This window comes from Rana temporaria, chromosome 1, assembly GCF_905171775.1.
Source record: "Rana temporaria chromosome 1, aRanTem1.1, whole genome shotgun sequence".
Taxonomy (NCBI): domain Eukaryota; kingdom Metazoa; phylum Chordata; class Amphibia; order Anura; family Ranidae; genus Rana; species Rana temporaria.
Window position 1 is genome coordinate 415,392,955 of NC_053489.1, and position 21,248 is coordinate 415,414,202.

General features: G+C 45.0%; 1 protein-coding gene across 2 annotated transcripts in view; it reads left to right on the plus strand.

Moving 5' to 3' along the window:
• Window positions 1–21,248, plus strand: part of LIN54 (lin-54 DREAM MuvB core complex component) — an 85,161-nt gene that overhangs the window by 5,701 nt on the left and 58,212 nt on the right. For both annotated transcript variants that reach the window (XM_040324816.1, XM_040324825.1), the window contains exons 2-4: window positions 1,289–1,892; window positions 5,305–5,419; window positions 14,021–14,154. In XM_040324816.1, coding sequence (XP_040180750.1) covers window positions 1,299–1,892; window positions 5,305–5,419; window positions 14,021–14,154 — 843 coding nt within the window. In that variant the 5' untranslated portion in view covers window positions 1,289–1,298. The remainder of the gene's footprint in view (window positions 1–1,288; window positions 1,893–5,304; window positions 5,420–14,020; window positions 14,155–21,248) is intronic.

Genomic DNA, 21,248 nt, shown 5'->3' on the forward strand with positions numbered 1-21,248 from the left:
AGTGTTAACCCCTTCCCTGCCAGTCACATTTATACAGTAATTAGTGCATATTTATAGCACTGATCGCAGTATAAATGTGAATGGCGTCAAAAGTGTCCGATGTGTCCGCCATAACGTCGCAGTTCCAATAAAAATCGCAGATCGCCGCCATTTCTAGTAAAAAAATAAATAATAATAAAAAAAATAATTCTGTCCCCTATTTTGTAGGCGCTATAACTTTTGCGCAAACCAGTCGCTTATTGCGATTTTTTTTTTTTACCAAAAATATGTAGAAGAATACGTATCGGCCTAAACTGAGGAAAATTTTTTTTTTTTTTTTTTTTAATTGGGATATTTATTATAGCAACAAGTAAAAAATATTGTATTTTTTTCAAAATTGTTGCTCTTTTTTGTTTATAGCGCAAACAATAAAAACCGCAGAGGCGATCAAATTGGGAGCCACGTCGCACGACCGCGCAATTGTTAGTTAAAGCGACGCAGTGCCGAAAGCTGAAATTTCACCTGGGCAGGAGGGGGGTATATGTGCCCAGTAAGCAAGTGGTTAAAGGAAAATAACAGGCTTACTACTTGGATCACCAGGTGAAAAAAGAAAAAAAAAGGTAACTAATGCAGTCACTACATCCAAGGTTTTGGGTGTAATACCACTTTAAGGCCCCTTTCACACGGGGCGGATCAGTTGATCCCCGCTGAGCCGGCGGATGACAGGGCGGTCTCCCCACACTGTGCAGGGACCGCCCTGTCTTTTCTCCGCTCTCCCCTATGGGGGGAACGGATGAACACGGACCGTATGTCCGTGTTCATTTGATCCGCAGACGGAAGGGGAAAAAAAGGTGTTTTGTTGCATCTGCAAAATCGGATCTTTGCGGAGGCGGACGATTACGGGTGTCAGTGGATGTTTATCCGCTGACACCCGCAATCACATAGGGACCAATGTATGTCCCTTTTTCATCCGCAAACGGATGGATGAAAATGCGGACGTACGGTCCGCATGTATGAAAGGGGCCTTAGTCTGCTGTACAGGAGACTGTGAAAGAAATATATAAACACAAAATAATTTTTATTTGTAACAAATTCAGAACTTGACTGAATATGTATGTCATGCACTTTTTTTTTTTTTTTCTTGAAGCTGACCATTGTAAGTATTCATAATTGCATTAATATGTATTTCACACAACAAATATTGCTGTCTTTTTTTTTTTCCATCTCAAGTGATAAAGTAAAGGAGGGGTGGAGTTTTGTCTGGCCTAAAACTTTGGATACTAATAGAAACCTTTCTTTCTCATCTTAGAAAGTGAGACATGGATGATGACATTGAAGCCATTACAATTTCCTCTCCCATTGCAGAAGAGGTGCCTATGGAAACAGAACTGGAGGAAATAGTAGAAGTAAATAGCAGTGGAGAATGTGTTAGTACGTCTTTTCCTAAGGAAACTGTTCCAACCACTAGTAATCATGCCAGCCATCTGGCCGTAGTAAGCGTTGCTTCAAAACCCAGCCCAGGACCTTCAGCTACAGCTATGAAAACTGTTCTACAAAGTGGCATACATAAACTGGGGACACAATTGTCTGGACAAGTGCTTCTTAATAAGGCTTCTGACATCACCTCTGGTAATAGATTTGTGAAGCAGGAAAAGCTGATCGTAACAACTATAGGGAAGTCAAGCCATCCCATTGTACTGATTCCTCAAAATCAGATGTCGGGTACCCAGAAAGTCACTCCTCTCCAGCATGTAGATGGCAAGGGGGCACCACAGCAGATCAAGTTGGTTACTATTGGAAGCCGTTCTGATATGAAGCCTGTACTGGGCATGTCCTCATTAACGTCTGCTCAACTCATTACTTCCACTTCCAAGTCTTCTGTTCTCCAGACACAACAAGTACAGAATGTACAGGTAAAATATATATAAATAATTTAAAGTATTTCTTTCTCGTTTATTGAGGAACGGAGAAAGTCATACGTTGTCGATTTTATACTGCTGCCTACAGGAGTACAAACATTCTAGGGAAAAATACATTTTTTTTTTTTTTTTTTTTTTTTAGAATTGTCTGAAGTTATTTCTCCTCATTCAAGAATCCATGCTATATTGATGCTTGAGCGGGCCTCTATATGATAGCTTTCTGGATTGGTCTTTCTTCGGGCTAGCTTTAGAGTGTCGTACCTGGACTCTGTTGGACTGGATGTTACAGGGCCAGTCTGGAAGTGACCTGTGAGCTCTGGGTTCCACTATGGGCACTTTTGTTCTGGTAACAAGTTAGCCATGTACTGCTTTTCAGGTTCATAATTACCAACATTACCTCAATGCTTGCCCTGTCTCTGAAGCCTCATTCCCTAAGTAAGCTGGTTAGGCTAAGCACCAGGAGATACCTCAGTCTCTGCACCAATGGACAGCTTTTTAAATTGATTCTACTGCCAGTTTTACTATGAAAGGCGTTTATGTTGAGGCATTGAACACTGACACTATCTGCTAGGTGGAGTGCTGGGCAAGCTCTGTTCTCCCCCCCCCCCCCCCCCCCACACACACACACACTATACATTCACATTAGTCCCTGCCCTCAAGGAAATCGGGGTCCAAGCTTCCTATCTCACATACATACACATACTTAGGCCAATTAAGACTGCAGTTAATTAACCTACTAGCTTGTCTTTGGAATGTGGGATGAAGCCAATGTACCCAGAGGAAACCCATGCAAAGTATGTGCAGATGTTGCCCTAGAAGCCCAGCAGTAGGGCTGACAAAACTTCTGTTGCCTGAGTTCCTGAGTATCAGAGGCCTTGCCTAGACACAGAAGAGATGGTCATGCTACAGTGGCTGATCCCAACCCAAACTCTCCTAATAATTCCAGTGACATGCTCTTGCACCTCTCCTTGCAGAGTCCATGTTTGAGATCCCTGTGGCCCTAGAAGAGGCCCTTGGACTGATCAAAGTGGCCATCTCAGAGCCCCCCCAGTCTCTCTCCTGCTATTAGACCGATTTGGCCCTTGTTAATGCTGTACGTACTACATCTGGAGAATCAGCATGCTGTCTCCAGCCTTGGATATTTCAGAGCTTCTAAAATTGCAAAGACCTTCCCACTTGCTGTTTGAGGTTTAAAGTGTTTAACTCAAAAAATAAATACAAATAAATTGATCCTGTTACCTTAAAGTATGTTTTACAACACAGTGCTTGTGCTGTCATTTGCCCCCCTGTATAACCTGGCTGATCCTGCCATTTTTTACTCTCCCCTCTGCTGACCATGATATATCGGGACACTGCGGTGTTAGATCACTCGGTCTTGGAGGCATCGGGAGATAGATGCAGCATCCAACTAGGGAAGTATGGTTCTGGAAAAAAGTTAACCTCATACTTCTCTTCACACAGGGACAATTTTCAGGTGCTTTTGGGTTAAAAATAGCACCTGAAAAATGCATCCCCTGCAGCCCCAGTGTGAGAGCACGAGTGCTTTCACACTGGGACGGTGCGCTTGCAGGACGTTAGAAAAAGTCCTGCAAGCAGCATCTTTTGGGCGGTGCAGGAGTGGTGTATACAGCGCCCCTGCCATTGAAGTCAATGGGCACAGCTGCCAAAGAGCCTGCAAAGCACTTTCGCAGCAGTGTTTTACTGGCAGTTTTAACCCTTTATTCGGCCGCTAGTTGGGGTTAAAAGTGCCACTGTAACAGCGGTAAAGCGTCACCAGAATTAGCAGCGCTTTATCACTAACGCCCCCCGCCCCAGTATGAAAGTAGTTTTAAAGTGGAGTTCCACCCACATTTGCCACCTTTCAGGGGGAAGGGGGGATGGGGACCACAGCAAAGTACGTTATCAGCTCGGCCCCCCTCCTCCCTCTCCTTCTGCCGGGCCAGTGAGAGAGCTCAGCGTGCTTCGCTCATGCGCAGTAGGGAACCCGGCCGTGAAGCTGAAAGCAATGGTGGGGGCTGCACTCGACCAGCCGATGTATACATCGGCTGTGGTACCGACATCGCTGGACTCGGACAGGTACGTGTCCCAATGTTAAAAGTCAGCAGCTACAGTATGTGTGTAGCGGGATGGGCGGGACTCTTTTTTAAGTAAGACCATCACTACATACCAGAAAAGCTTTGTGTTCTTTGGTCTTTCTACTAAAACCCATATGTAAAAGTGCTAACGGTGATAGGTTTGCATCATTGTGCCCTAAGTGGCCCAAATCTTGCCAGCGATGCCTATAGCTTCACCTAGGATAATCAGCTAGTTTAATTATTTTGCCTTCATAAATAAGTTCCTTTTGCCTTTTTAGGTAATGTCTTAAAAACTGAGGGTGTTAATACAAAATGTATTTGGTTCTGCTTTTGATGTTTGTATATTGTAGGGTTGAGGCATGGATTAAGAGTCAGAACCGCACACAAAAATCTTCTACTAAAAGTTCTTCCCTAAAATCATAGTAATTAAACTTACCTACCCTTCTGGTGGCCAAATGTTGGAAACATTTAATAATTTGTAGTCCTCTTCAGACCAGCTTACCCACGGATATCGACCGCTTTGCTTAAAGTGACACTAAACTCGATTTTTAAAAACAAATATATTTTATTCAAGTATGTAGTCTTAAAGCAAAAAAATACCCTCTATTGTTCTCAGCTCCCTCCAAATCTTCAAACTTATTTTTCTTTTTTCGCTCCTGTGATCTGACTTCCTGTTAGAGGGTGGCTGTGTTCTTTCGTCTCTGGTTTCACTGTACATAAGTGCAAAGATGGCTGTGGACTATGGGATTTGTAGTGTGTGTAATGAACCGTGCACATTATTGCAGCTTATTTGCATTGCTTCTTTCAAACAAAGGGAAGTGAGGGGGAAAAGAAGAGGAGCTCATGGAGGATGTTACAAGGAGGCAGAAAAGTACAGTAAGAAACAATTTCATGATAAATAGATTACAGGGCTATTAAGTAGTGGATGTGTATGTATTATTTTTGAAAAATAAGGATATTGTTTAGTGTCGCTGTTAAATAAAGTACATATCTCAGGAGGCATTGGGAGCACTGCACATCATTCCATTTATTAAAGGAGGAGGGAGTGTGCCTACTGGCATGTCATTGGGAAGCAGTACATAAACCCGGTAGAGCTGGCATCCTCCAGATTATGTCACAGGAGAGAATGGCAGTGCGGGCCTCGAGTGGTGGCTGTAGAGAAATGGATTTCAGCAGGACAATGCTGCATCCGCCGGGTGGGCGAGCATTTGAACCATGCAGAACCTAGCATAAAATAAGCTGGTGGGCTGAATGGGGGGTGAATGGTGAAGTTCCTCCTTAATGTTCAATATCAAATGGGCTCGTATCATAGGCAATTTATTGTTTTTCAGATTGCTAAGAAAGTTCCTGTTTCGTCTTCTGGTGCTGTTATTACCAAACTGATCATTGCAAAACCGTTGAACAGCAAGCCTGGGCAGACTACCCAAGTATCATCTGTGTTTGCAGGTAAAGACCAGTAGCCTTCCCTGCATCTGTTTGTGTTGCATCATCTTGTTTTAAAGGAAATTTAAAAGTATATTTTACAGGGTGGATTTGATATAAATCAAGTCGATTTTTAAATCCTGATTTAAATTGCTAGTAAAAAGGCTTGATTTAAAGCGACTCAATTTAAATCATAATTTTTTAAGAGCAACTGTCATCTCTGACCTGCTGTTGACTTACCAAGAGTCTCATTCCCTTCAATGGGACTGCGGGTGATGCGGCAGTGACACAACAATGTGAGGGATGTGGCGGCAGCAGGTGAGTGAATGCACGCTAACAGGCGCTGCCTTGATGGATCTGAAATGGCAGTGCTCTTTAAGTGTAAGGACTTTTTCTAGCTGGTAGTTAAAATCTTTAACCACTGAAGGACCAAGCCTCTTTCTGAGATTTGGTGTTAAAATCATTTTTTATTTTTTTGCTACCGTAGAAAAGTACTTAGAACCCCCAAACATTATATATATTTTTTTATAACACTAGAGAATACAATGGCGGTTGTTGCATTACTTTCTGTCACACCGTATTTGCGCAACGGTCTTACAAACACAAAAAAATTCAAAATTCGACGCGGGAACGACGGCCATACTTTAACATGGCAAGTCTATCTATACGCCACAAAATAGCAGCTTTAACTATACGCCGGGAAAAGCCGACTAGCGACGACATAAGAGAATGCGACGGCCGCGCGTACCTTCGTGGATCGACGGAAAAAGCGAATTAGCATACCCGACGCGGAAAACGACGCAAACTCCACCCAGCGGGCACCGAAGTATTGCACCTACGATCCGAAGCCGTAGGCCTGTCGGATCAAAGCCAGAAGCCGTCGTATCTTGGTTTGAGGATTCAAACTAAAGATACGACGCGGCAAATTTGAAAGTACGCCGGTGTATCAGTAGATACGCCGGCATACTTCTGTGAATCTGGCCCACTGTTTTTATATGCAGGCGATACTCGCCTATGCATTTGCTTCTGCACGTGAGCTCGGCTGGACAGTGCGCGTTAAAATGTATTTTTTCTTTCCTTATTTATTTTTACACTTTAAAAAAAAAAAAAAAAGAAATTGTGTCTCTTTTATTCCTTTTACAAGTAATGTAAACATCCCTTGTAATAGAAAAAAAGCATGACGGGACCTCTTAAATATGAGATCTGGGGTCAAAAAGACCTCAAATCTCATATTTACACAAAAATGCAATTAAAAAAAAGTTCTTTAAAAAAAAAAATCCCTTTTTAAGAGCTATTGGCGGAAGTGATGTTTTGACGTTGCTTCCGCCCTGCAATAGTATGGAGACGGATGGGGGGCCATCTTCCCCCTCACTCACTCACTCGCTCATCTCCATACCCAACAGGGAGAAGGATCCGATCGCCTCCGCCGCTGCCAGCGGCTCTGGTAAGTGGTGGAGTGCACTGGAGGGGGCCCTGTCCCGCCACCGATAAGTGATCTCGCTGTGAATCTGCCGCAGAGACCACTTTTATCTGAAACCCGACCGCCCGCTCTTGAAGAGGATACTGGGTTATGGTAGCTAGCTGCTACCATAACAGTATTCCTCTTCAAAGTAGTGGCGTATAAAGACAGCAGGAGGTCTGTAAGTGGTTAAAATTTTGCAAACAAAATGAAGGTTTCCTATTTAGAATAATAAGCTGTCAAGTTAGTAAAACGGCGATATCAGAACCGATTCAATCATACAGTTTTTAGTGTACAAAGATTTGCAAAACAATGGGATGGGATAAAAGAATATTCCTAAACTTTGTTTTATCTCATGGTTACTGTGACATTGTGCGACATTGATGCAGTGCATGTCATCTCAACTTGCAGAGCTTGGATTCATTGAATGAGTTTACCAAAAATGTAAATATTGCAGAATATACAGCCTCATGCTACATAGTTACATAGTAGGTCGAGGTTGATAAGTCCATCAAGTCCAACCTATGTTGTATATCCCTGTATATTGTGGTTGTTCATGCTACATAACTAAGCTCCATTTCATGCTGAATAAACAAAATTCTTAATATATTTTAAATAGAAAACTATCTTTAGATAGATTTCCACTCCAAAAGCATTTTATTAAAATAAATGTAATAAAAATCCAAAAAAAAACTAATTTAAATCAAAAAAGCCTTTTTTTTTTATTATTATTATTATTATTATTATTATTATTCCATTTTTTTTTTTTTTAAATCATTGATTTTTTTTTTCCACCCTAGGGAATAAAATGGCAGTTGTTGCCATATTTTATATTACACGGTATTTGCGCAGCGGTCTTTCAAACACATTTTTTTTGAAAAAAAAAAAACTTTTTAATGAATAAAAAAAAAAAAAAAATAAACAGAAAAGTTAGCTAATTTCAATGGGCAGGAGTGGTGGAGGAACGGTATTCACCACTCCAAAGATGCTGCTTGCAGCACTTTTTTTTTAATGTCCTGCCACCGCATCGCCTCAGTGTGAAAGCAACAGGCTTTCACACAGACTGCAGGGGAGCCCCTTTTACATGTGCTATTTTTAGCCCAAAAGCGCCTGGAAAAACTCCCCAGTGGGAAACTGTTATATTTTATGAGATGAGTAGGGAAAAAAATCGGCCTAACATATTGGCCCAAAAAATCTGCATTATATATCTGCCGCCGTGATTTCTAAATATCGGCCAGAGAAAACCCCATATCAGTCGACCTCTAGTTCTAAGTAATTTCCTAGCAAAAAAAAAATGATTTTAACTTTTAGTGTTTTAAGTGGTTAAACTTTCCTCATTTACACACAAATTGTTACAATGTTTAGACTTGGTTCCACTGCTAAAGAATGTTTTGATGGCTGTGGACTTCAGAGCAGAGAGAATTCTCTGCATAGAAAGAATCGGGATCAAGATCGCAACAGGGAAAATAATCGAAATAACGATTTATCATGCAGCTTTTGGATTTCTAGATTAAAGCAGGCCATACACGGTCAAATTTCGAACTAATTTTCTTTTCAAAATCAGAAAGTCATTTATTTTTTATTTATTTTTGTGATCCGATGATGCCACCATTGATTTTCGAAATTCGGCCGACCAAACCTTGATGTTGCTACAGAAAATAATTTTTGTTGCTGGGAATATTCTTTTCTTTCCATGAATATTATTTTCTTGCACATTTTTTTTCTATTACATTTCTCGCACGATTCTCCCATCATTGATCAGAAAATCATTTGTTTTTCAAAACATTTCCAACATGTCTGATTCCTCAAGTTTGTTTGCCGGACAAAAATCGGCTGTTGCTGCAGCCCACTAAAGGTGCGAAATTCGTACGAAAATTCTTTGATACGATTTTCGAAAGAAAATTCTTTCGAAATTTGAACCGTGTGTGGCCGCCTTAACTGAGTCCCACCCGGCCCATTGTCATGTGACAGCCGAGCGGAGGCTCTCCCATCTTAGGTGGATGTCATATGACGTTCTCCCAGGATCACGCCTTGCGAGTGCCCAATGTCACCCGTTGTATCCTGCCGCTATTATGTGATCACTGTGACCAATCGCATGACAATTGTACACAATGAATAGCTTTCATTCATACCACTGTGTTCTATTGTGTTGATCTCTGTGATTGGTCATAGTAATTAGTGTTGTCCCGATACCACTTTTTTAGGACTGAGTACAAGTACCGATACTTCTTTTCAAGTAGTCGCCGATACCGAATACCGATACTTTTTTTAAATGTGTCCCCACATGCAGCCATGTCCCCCCACAAATGCAGCCATGTCCCCCCCATATATGCAGCCATGTCCCCCCCCATATGCAGCAATGTCCTCCCCATACCAGCCATGTCCCCCCCCATATGCAGCAATGTCCTCCCCATACCAGCCATGTCCCCCCCCATGTGCAGCAATGTCCTCCCCATACCAGCCATGTCCCCCCCCATGTGCAGCAATGTCCTCCCCATACCAGCCATGTCCCCCCCCATGTGCAGCAATGTCCTCCCCATACCAGCCATGTCCCCCCCCCCATATGCAGCAATGTCCTCCCCATACCAGCCATGTCCCCCCCCCATATGCAGCAATGTCCTCCCCATACCAGCCATGCCCCCCCCATATGCAGCAATGTCCTCCCCATACCAGCCATGTCCCCCCCCATATGCAGCAATGTCCTCCCCATACCAGCCATGTCCCCCCCCATGTGCAGCAATGTCCTCCCCATACCAGCCATTCCCCCCCCATATGCAGCAATGTCCTCCCCATACCAGCCATGTCCCCCCCCATGTGCAGCAATGTCCTCCCCATACCAGCCATGTCCCCCCCCATGTGCAGCAATGTCCTCCCCATACCAGCCATGTCCCCCCCCATGTGCAGCAATGTCCTCCCCATACCAGCCATGCCCCCCCCATATGCAGCAATGTCCTCCCCATACCAGCCATGTCCCCCCCCATATGCAGCAATGTCCTCCCCATACCAGCCATGTCCCCCCCATATGCAGCAATGTCCTCCCCATACCAGCCATGTCCCCCCCCCATATGCAGCAATGTCCTCCCCATACCAGCCATGTCCCCCCCCCCATGTGCAGCAATGTCCTCCCCATACCAGCCATGTCCCCCCCCCATGTGCAGCAATGTCCTCCCCATACCAGCCATGTCCCCCCCCATGTGCAGCAATGTCCTCCCCATACCAGCCATGTCCCCCCCCCCATGTGCAGCAATGTCCTCCCCATACCAGCCATGTCCCCCCCCCCCATATGCAGCAATGTCCTCCCCATACCAGCCATGTCCCCCCCCCCAAAAAAATCAGCCATGTCCCCCCCTTACCGTACATGCTGCCGCGACATCACAGCTTTGAATAGCTGTAGTCTCTCACGCTGCGTATAGACACTCCCCCTTGCTCGGGATTGGACAGTTCACCCGAGCAAGGGGAGTGTCTCTACGCTGCGCCGCGGGAAAGACTACAGCTATTCAAATGAATGCTGTAATCTTCCCCGCCCATGGTAACCAAGCAGGGATGCGGCGAGATGCGGCTTTAGCGGCGGGATTCGTTCGGCGCTTGCGGCGGGGGGGGGGGGGAAAGTATTCTATTTTGGTGTCGGGGGTATTTGCGGGAGTACGAGTACTCCCGCAAATACTTGGTATCGGTCCCGATACCGATACTAGTATCGGTATCGGGACAACCCTAATAGTAATCATGTGGCGCAGACACAGCCCATCTGTACAGCTGTAGCAAATTTGCTGCTAATCACAATAGTACACACTAAAGAAATGGATTTTGTTTAGAAAAAAAGATTGCTTATAACAGTGATTATCACTGTTATAAGCAAATGTATTGTGAAAAAAAAATCCTGATTACCTCCCCAAAGTAGTATAGTGTTACTATGATAAAACTGTATTGCTCTGGTCACAGTGTGTAAAAAAGAGAAACATGTACTAAAAGATAAATATTAGTATGAAAAAACTATTGTAATTATAATTATCACAGTGTCCCTGATCATTGTCACAACAGTAATGATATATGATGATGCTCTGTTTAAAAAAAAAAAACACGTTCACTCACCATGACTTTCTAAATACCTTGGACTGTCTACTTTCCAAGAGGGGTCATTAGGGGGATATTTGTACTGTACTGTCGTTTTTCGAGCCTCAAGAAATTAGATGAAGTATCAGTACATCAAGATTGATCGATTTTTCAGATATGTATAAACTAGTTTGTGGACTTTGCTACAGACCAATAAACACAGCTTTTGGTTGTTTTCAACAAAGAAATGTAGCAGAATATATTTTGGCCTAAATTTATGAAGAAAGGCTATTTATTTGCAAAAGTGGTGTTTAAATACCACCAAAAGAACAGAACACTATTTGAAAAAAATATATATGAAAATGTCATATGGGTACAGTGTTGCATGGCCGTGCAATTGTCATTCAAACTGTGACGGCGCTGAAAATTGGTCTGGGCAGGAAGGGGGTGAAAGTGTCTGGTATTGAAGTGGTTAAAGACCTCTTTGTCCCTTAATGGATGAAAAAGAAAATCGGATTTTTGCACTCACCATAAAATCCTTTTTCTTAGAGTCCTTTCAGGTAAGCAGGTCCCACCCCTCAGAGTATTTCTATTATGCTCTCGATACTTGTGGGAGGGTTAACTTGCGACACCCTACAATTTTTTTATTTGCCGGTGTTTAACTCTCCTGTATGGGAAAGTAAACCTTAGGCCGTTTGAAAAACACCCTAAGTTCAAAAAAGAACACAAGCTTCTTTGGGGCAGATTACAGGAGTTTTTATGCCTTTTACATTGGTAACCTGAACAAAATCGCTGCAAAAAACACGATAAAAACGCACGACTTTGAAATGCTCAGGTGCAGCCTAAAGGTCAAAGACTTTCTGTGTGCCTCAATGGACTCCTAAAAAGGGATTTTCCGGTAAGTACATAATTGTAGACTATACAGTAGATAGAAATTTAGTTTGGATTGTGACGTTTGCATCAAGTTGATGTCATTCATGTTATCTTAAAACAAAAAATGAAAGGCAATGCCTTAAACTGGGTTCACACTTATGCGAATTGGATGCTGCTTTCCCTGCATCCAATGTGCATGACAGGAGACTGTGACCGTCTCTCAATGGAGCCTGTTCACACGGCTCCGGGACGGCCACGGCCCGCACTGGAAAAGGGTCCTGTGTGTCTTTTGGTTCTGTTTCAGGTCCGAATTCAGGCAAAAATTCTGACCTTTTTCGCAACTGAAATAGAGAACAGAGAACAGGGATCACAGTCGCAGCTAGTGTGAACCCAGCCTCAAGTTCTAGATACTATCCTTTTGCCTGTGTCTTCATACAGTATTAAAGCATAAGTTGGGTACCTCCTTGCCTGCATTTTTTTTCACTCCGGTTTCTCAACAAAAATGCAGCATGGATCCTGCCAAACACGTAAGGGTTGGTTCACACTGGTCCAACATACGCTCTGACTTCAAGAGCACAAGTTGCATGACATTTCAAAATCAATGATTTCCTATGACAGCCGTCTTAACTGGTCCGACTTGTGTCAGTCCACCTTTGAAACAGTTTCCTGCACTACTTTGGTCCGACTTGGAAGCAATTTCAGCCCATTGATTTGAATGTCACATCCAAGTAGGATCATAATCTTAACTGATCCGACTTGTGACATGCAACTTGTGCTCTGAGGATCTTAAAGGGGAACCCTACGGGGGAAAAAAAATGGTGTGGGGGGGCCCCCCTCACCCAAATCCATAGCAAACCCTTATTTGAGCATGCAGCCTGGCAAATCAGGAGGGGCAAACGAGCGAGTGACAAACCTGGGCGGTGGTTGTGGGGGTCTGTGGGCAGGGTGCTTATCGGAATCCGGAAGCCCCCCCCTGCAGAAACTTTTTTTTATCAATTTAACATGAGTTTTCCTCTATAACAGAAGCAAAGTAATTGTTTTGATTGGTCAAAGGACAAGTCGCAATCATCTCAAGGTCAGATCCCATTCATTGAAGTTGCAATGAAGTCACAGGGCAAAGTCAGATCGGCTTTCGTGCGACTTCCGTCGCGGCGCAATGTGAACCCATGTAAAGTGTAAAAATAACCTTTATGCTCAAATAATCTTTGCATGTAATTCACTGACGTCTGTGTCGGTTTTTTACCCTTTATTTAAGAAAAAAAATTAAATGGTTTTGTTACACAGCAGGAATAAGTTTAGTTCAAAACATAATCGAATAGCCATCATTTGGTGTAATAAATAACAACGGAATTCCCAAGTAAATAATATAGTCCAGATAAACAGTATCAAGACATTTTTTGTTTTTAGAAGTATGGCCTCTCCAACAGTAAAGGTGATGCAACCAGTCACCCTACACAGCAAATAACCTCACGGGTGGCCATATGCATCCATCAATGATAAGGATGTTCACATATGTGTCTCTTTAAAATGTCTGAACGGTTATTGACTTTTTTTAGGCCGGATTCACACTGTAGTGGTGTGTTAGCACATGCAAATTAATCCATGTTACTCCGCATTAACTCATGTTGTGCCACTCATAAAAGTGGTTCTAAAGCCTAAAGATTTTTACCTTTAAAGCAAATCCCTGCATTATGGTAAAATTGTTAAGGCAGTAATATCGCCTCCCCCCTTTATACTTACCTGAGCCCTCACTAGATCAAATGTGTTGTACCTGTCTGTAGTAGCTCTCCCTGCTATCAAGGCTTTGCTGAGGAAGTGGGAGCTTTTTGGTCAGCCAAATCCTGTATCAAAGGAGCCGGGGTCAAGCTGCGCTGTCTGTGGACACAGGTAGCCTGGCTCAGGATTGAGCCCCGCAAGCGGTGGCATACTGAGAGGAGGAGTCATGAGCACTGGTGGGGGGCCCCAGAAGATGAGCATCAGGGCTGCTCTTTGCAATGCTATTGCACAGAGCAGGTAAGTATAACAGGTTTATTACTAATAAACTTTAAAGTGTGTTGCAATCTTTTAGTTTGAATGGGGTGCCTAATACATGCAGTATGAGTAATGATTTACTATGTGTTGTGGCACATTGCAACGCATGTGCTTTTTCAAGGTGTGTAGGGGTGCCATTTAGAATGAATTTCACCAATTGCAGCACAACAGTCTGAATATAGCCTTTTAAAGATGTTTACTTTCTTTTATAGGCAAGGTGCTTTCTCATGTTAATTCTGCAACTCAGTCCAAGCAAATTACTATCACTGAAAGTGGAGCAGTCACTGGGACATCCCTAGAGTCCAATAAAATTGCCATATCCCCTCTAAAGTCTCCTACTACCAAGGTAACATTTTTTTTTTCTTTTCTGAAGATTGACTTTTATTCCACTGACTCTGTATACACAGTGTAAATATTTTTTTACTCCTGAAAGGATGATGGGTCTACTTTAAAGCAGACCTGTGCCTTGCCCATGCAAGACAAAGCAACAAGTACATTTTAAAGGCAGCCTGGCTAGCAGCAAATAAATGCCCCCCTCCCCCTACTTTTCAGTTGCTGGGAGCAAATACAGATGATGCATTCTTGCATGTATCAGAGCGTATGATGCTCAGTCCCACAGTACTGGTGCCCAGCAGTTGGCTGCTCATACTCCAACTGGACTAACTTTCTAACTGCTTTCTGCATTCAAGCAAAACTACAGAGGGATAAAGGGAAGGCAAGTATGTGTAGTTGGTGGGTCCAGCATTAAAGTAAAACTGTTCTGTTATTCAGTATTGCATTCTACACGGCTGTCATTCTTCTTCTTACCTACTCTGTGAATCCCTAATCTCAAACAAAGATATGCATATAATGTGTCTGGAGACCTTATATGAACACTAGTTGGTCAAGGAAAGAAAGAATGGCAAGTGGGGAGGGAAGAGCAGGGGAGTGCTTTGCCATCCCTGGTTATAGGGCTGTGTGTTTCTATTGTTGCACACAGTGTAGAGATACACATTACTACCTGCATGCAAGTGTGTTTCCATGGGATGCTGCAAGTAAGAGACGCCCTAAAACCGGAAACCTGGGATGGATTAAAAGTTAAAGAAGCTGCATACTCAGTTAGGCCTCATGCACACTGCAGCTGTCAAATGCCTTTTTCCCCCACCACCTTTAGTGGTGGTAATCTGAATGCACTAAAATTGCATTCAGGAGAGGATCATGTGTATACGTGTCTTGAGCGCTCATTTCAGTGGCCAGAATAATTGAGTATTTGGCCAATGAAATGAATGAACGCTGATCAGGTTCTGTTCCGACAAAAGCCTTACTTCCTCTATATTCCCTTCCGCTTTTACTTTAGCATGAACTTATAACCGAAGGGTCCCCTAGACCCTTCTTACTAATGAATAACTCTGATCAGCAGCTGATGCCCCCTGCTGCTGCTACTGCCAGCCTTCTGTGCTCCCTGTCTGCCACTATCTTCCCCGCTGTGCACTGGCAATCATCTCCTGTCTGTGTCCCCTCAACAATTCGCTGTCTCTTGTATGCCCTCTGATACCTCCCTTCCTTCTTTTGCTGCTTTCCCTCCACCTGTACCAGCAGAGACCAAGGGTTATGGAGGGGACAAGGAAGAGGGCATGTTTACTATCATCTTCTCTTTGTGAATGAACAGGAAAGTGCTCTGTACAGTAGGAAGTGTAGAGGAGGAGATTGAGGAATCTGTGTCATCCATTTCCTTCCCTAATGCAAAAGAGAAAGCTCTTTTATTTCCGTAAAAAATTAAATTAAACAAAATATAGTTAAAGAAAAACAAACCTATAAATACTCGGTTCACTTCTGTGTGATGCACAATAACGTGTGTTGCATCCCATGAAAATGTGCCTCCCTGTTGGTGCACTGTGGTGCCATTTATTATTAATACCACCCCAATGCACCTTGCTAACACACTTCTAGAGCAGCACAACACATGGTGACTTGTTACCATGCATTGTGGTGTGCTGCATTAAAATAAAAAGGTCCATTCACATAAGCGGGTATGATTAATGTTGCACAGAAGGCACGCAAGTGTGTGTTTTTAACAATGTACTGCAGCGCACGTGTAGCACAGTGCAACACATTGAAGTACTTTTATTTTTTAAATTACATTTGTTTAACTATGCACAGCACCACCTTGCAATGTGCTAAATTGTGATAAAATGTATGCCTTGATCTTGTTATTGCTACACACACCAATACAGTACACAAAGACACCGCATAAGTGTGAAGACAACTTCCAGATTTTTTAAGTAAGTTTCTTATTTACAGTTTTGCGTACCTTTTTGATTTTCACTGTGTTGCAAAAATGCACAATTTAAAACTGGTGTATATTTACAATTTATTAAAAACACTGTTTATCTTTTAGATTTAGTTGAAATGTAAGTTATGTTGTGTTTTTTTGTGTTCGAATAATGATTTAAGGTATTTTGCTGTTAATGATATAATATAATATATATATATATATATATATATATATATATATATCAGGGCTCGACAAATCCCAGGCGCCAGGTCGCCATTGCGACTAGAAATTTCACCCTGGTGCCTGGGCTTTGATCAGTGACAGGTGCCTCTGCTACAGGACGGGTTGCGGGGTCTTGGCCGTGAACATGATTAGCGGTGGAAGTGGGGATGGAGCAGGAAGAGAGCAGCACAGCAGCGGCTGACACGGCAGGAGGAACGAGTGGCCAGCAGAGTGAAGTCCAGCTGGGGTTCCTCGGCGATCTGTCATCCCCACTGCTGCTGTCGCCCTGCCCCAAGGTATTGCGGGAAGCGACTCAAGAACATCCGGGACCCGGTTTCGGTGGTTTCCCAGCGCCAGAGGCCCTGCTCCTCTGACTGTCTGAGAGGGGATGAGCACGGGAGAAGAGGGTCAGTGCCGTTGCCAGGAGTTGGGTGTGGGCCGCACCGGGTGACACCTGTGGGCAGCGCTATAGCGGAGCTGACTGAAGCCGCCTCCCTCTCCTCTCTGTTTACGGAGGAGGAGGGGGTCCGAGGGACACACTCCGCTGTGCCTATCCACCGAATCCGGGTCCCGGATGTTCTTGAGTCGCTTCCCACAATACCTTGGGGCAGGGGGACAGCAGCAGCGGGGATGACAGACCGCCGAGGATCCCCAGCTGGACTTCACTCTGCTGGCCACTCGTTCCTCCCGCCGTGTCAGCCGCTGCTGTGCCGCTCTCTTCCTGCTCCATCCCGCGCTGTTCTGAGGTCTGTAAATGTTTTAATGTAGTCCAAATAGACATGTGCTGGGGGGTGCTATGGGAGGTAAGAGGGGGGGTCTGCACTGAGGGGGGGGGGGTGCACTGAGTGGGGTCTGCATTGATGGGGCTCTACATTGTTGGGGGGGGATCTGCACTGAGGGGGGTGTACACTGATTGGGGGGGATCTGCACTGAGGGGGGTGTACACTGATTGAGGGGGGATCTGCACTGATGGGGGGCTGCACTGAGGGGGGTGCACTGATGGGGGTCCTGCACTGATGGAGAGGGTGGTCTGCACTGAGGGCAAGTGCACTGTGGGGGTTCTACATTGATGGGGGGATCTGCACTGAGGGGGGTGTACACTGATTGAGGGGGGGATCTGCAATGATGGGGGGCTGCACTGAGGGGGGTGCACTGATGGGGGTCCTGCACTGATGGAGAGGGGGGTCTGCACTGAGGGCAGGTGCACTGTGAGGGTTCTACATTGATGGGGGGATCTGCACTGAGGGGGGTGTACACTGATGGAGGGGGGTCTGCAATGATGGGAGGCTGCACTGATGGAGGGGGGTCTACACTCATAGATGGGGGTCTGCAATGACGGTGTCTGTACTTAGTGAGGGGGGTCTGTACTGCGGGAGGGGGGTCTGTACTTAGTGAGGGGGATCTATACTGCGGGAGGGGGGTCTGTACTTAGTGAGGGGGGTCTATACTGCGGGAGGGGGGTCTGGACTTAGTGAGGGGGATCTATACTGCGGGAGGGGGGTTTAGACTTAGTGGGGGGGTCTATACTGAGAGAGGGGGGTCTGTAGTTAGTGGAGGGGGGACCATAGTTGGTGGAGGGGGGATGATACCAACCCTAGTGACGTCACCAAACCTGGCGCCTAACTTTTTTAGCTGGCTCCTAGATTCAAAGCAAATTTGTCAAGCCCTGATATATACAGTTGTATTCAAAATTATTCAACCCCCACTGAAATTGATTGTTTTGGCCAGTTTGACATTGATTTTGATCATTCAGTCATCCTGCTTACAATTAAATCAAAGAGGCACGTGTAGGTCAGACAAATATAACATAACATTTATAATGAAATAACCACAAATGTCTTTTCTGTGCTCACATCATTATCAGTTTTATTCAACCCCCAAGTGACATTCAATCTTAGTACTTAGTACAACATCCTTTTACAGTTATAACAGCTTTTAAACGTGAAGCATAGCTTGACACAAGTGTCTTGCAGCGATCTACGAGTATCTTCCCCCATTCGTCATGGGCAAAAGCCTCCAGTTCAGTCACATTCTTAGGCTTGCGCACTGCAACTGCCTTCTTTAAGTCCCACCAGAGGTTCTCAATCGGATTTAAGTCTGGTGACTGCGATGGCCACTCCAAAATGTTCCAGCCTTTAATCTGCAACCATGCTCTAGTGGACTTGAAGGTATGCTTGGGATCATTGTCCTGTTGAAAGGTCCAACGTCTCCCAAGCCTCAGGTTTGTGACGGACTGCATCACATTGTCATCCAATATCTCCTGGTACTGAAGAGAATTCATGGTACCTTGCACACGCTGAAGCTTCCCTGTACCTGCAGAAGCAAAACAGCCCCAAAGCATGATTGACCCCCCCACCATGCTTCACAGTAGGCAAGGTGTTCTTTTCATCATAGGCCTTGTTCTTCCTCCTCCAAACATAGCGTTGATCCATGGGCCCAAACAGTTCTAATTTCTTTCTCGTACATCACGGGACACAGAGCGGCATATTCATTACTATGTGGGTTATATGGAGTACCTTCAGGTGATGGACACTGGCAATCTCAAACAGGAAGTGCCCCTCCCTATATAACCCCCTCCCATAGGAGGAGTACCTCAGTTTTTTCGCCAGTGTCTTAGGTGTTGGTCATGGTTTAGCTTACCTCCACATCCTTGGGATTAAGGTGGGCTAACCGGTTCTGTCCAAAGGCCTCAGTGCTAAAGTGGTCAGCAACCGGACCCCAAACCATTGGGGTATAGCCCATAATGCTTTCTGTTTAGAGAGCTGGGCCCAGAACTTAGAAACCTTTGGGGGCCTAATGTTTCTGTTGCCAGGGTGCTATATGGGCCCAGGACAGTGGCTCCTTCATAGGAACCCAGGGCCTGAAGGTCTAGACGCCACCCACGGAGATGGGGGAAGATTGGACCTCTTGCTGTGCAAAAGTCCTGCGGCATGGAGCAGGTAAGTATTGGGGGAGCTTGCGGAACTTGGTTCTTAGCTGGTTTCCTGCAGGGGGTGCACAGGGGGACATGCCTGGGTATGCTCTGCATTGGCAAGGAATCACTATGTCTATGACAGAGACAGGATAATTCAATCTTTTTCCCCAGTAATATGTGACCTCCCTGGTAAGTATTGCTTAGCTGGGCTGCTGGCGCTAGGTGTGGGATCTCTGTGAGAGGGGAGCCTATTTCCCATGCTAGAAGGAGGTCTGTGACCTACCTAAAGGGCTTACCTGCCTGGGTGCCTGCGCTGCTCCGTCCTCCTCCATGTGTGATGGCCCCCCCGACGGGCGCGCGCGTGCCCGAGATATGAATGATTTTCGCGCCATTTCCGTGGTGGGGGCGCGTCCCTGTGGGCGGCGAATCACAAATAAGGGAAGGGGAGGCCCTTCCATTAGCTGCCAAGAGCTCAGTGTCACCCTGAGCTAGAGGAGAGGAGGACACAGAGCGGAGCACGCCGAGGACACCCGGTGGCGAAAGGAAAGATTGCAGTCTTTTCTAAGGACTGTCAAACCTACAGATAGGTTTTCTTTTCCTTTTTTTCAGCAGATGGCTATTGGCAATACTTAGTGGGAGACAGAGTGGTTTCTTTTTCTCTTCAATCAAAAAAAAAAAATAAAAAAAAAAAGAGAAGAAGGGAAAGAACTGCTGATCTCCCTTCTCAGTTTGGGCGTTAGTCTCTATCGCTCCCAAACCGACAGATCCCCTTAGCTACGTCTGTGGCTGGGTGATAGCAGGTGTACCTCGGTATTGTACCATGGCTTCTGGGTCAAAGGGTACAAAGGGTGGGGATTCCCCCGCAAAATCCGAGGGCTCAGACACGGCTATGCCGCTGCTCTCCCCACAGGACATATCAGGGCATGCCTTGATGGGACCTGGGGGATCTGGTGCTGGGGCTGATCCAGGTCAGTCCAACCCCGGCTTTGTTACTGAGAGGGTTCTTGCTGTTTCTTTAGGTGAACTAGAGAAAAGAATGGCAAAAAGATAGCTAAGGCTATATCGGGTAGAAAGCGGACTAGGTCTCCGTCACCCGAGCAAGAACCCTCAGACACAGAGATCCTTTCCCTAGAGGAATTGGATAGACTTGACGCTCTGGACCAGGGTGGTTCAGAGATCGAGGATCTGGATACTGAGGGGTCTGGTTCAGCCTCCCAAGGGGAAAGTTTATGGGTTCAGGCCTTAACGGACATGGTCCATGAGGCATTTAAGTTACCCATACCAGAACCTCAAATATCTGCAGTTTCAGCTTTAGGCTCATTAAGAACGCCTCAAAGCAACGCAGTTTTTCCGATCCATCCTCTACTCGAGGAGGTCATGTTTCAGGATTGGATTAAGCCAGATAGAGTCTTTTTACCACCTAAAAAATTCTCTGTTTTATATCCTATGGAGGAGAAATTCTCCAAAAGGTGGGCGCCCCCGGCGGTGGACGCAGCCATCTCCTATGTGAACAAATCTTTAACTTGTCCGGTGGAAAACGTACAGGTGTTTAAGGATCCGGTTGATAAACGCTTGGAAACATTACTTAAAGCCTCCTTTACTTCAGCAGGGGCGATAGTTCAGCCCGCTGTGGCTGCTATTGGAGTTACCCAAGCATTATCAGATAAGACTAAGCAAATGCTTAAACTTATCCCTGCCCAGCAGGCAGAGGAATTTTCGGATATACCGAGGGCTATACGCTTTACGGTGGATGCTATCAAGGACTCCATCCAGCAGGCATCACGTTTATCCTTATTTCTAATCCATATGAGAAGGCTCTTATGGTTGAAGAATTGGGAGGCTGAGCCCCCATGCAAAAAACTCCTGGTAGGGTTTCCCTTCAATGGAGGACGACTCTTCGAAGAAGATCTGGATAGATATATTCAGACTATATCAAGCGGCAAAAGGCACTCTCTTGCCAGTCAAGAAGAAAGCCCGAGGGCCCGCGTTTAAGCGCCAGCCCTCCCCGGGACAGGGGCCCTCTAATACCAGACAGTATCGACGGCCTCCT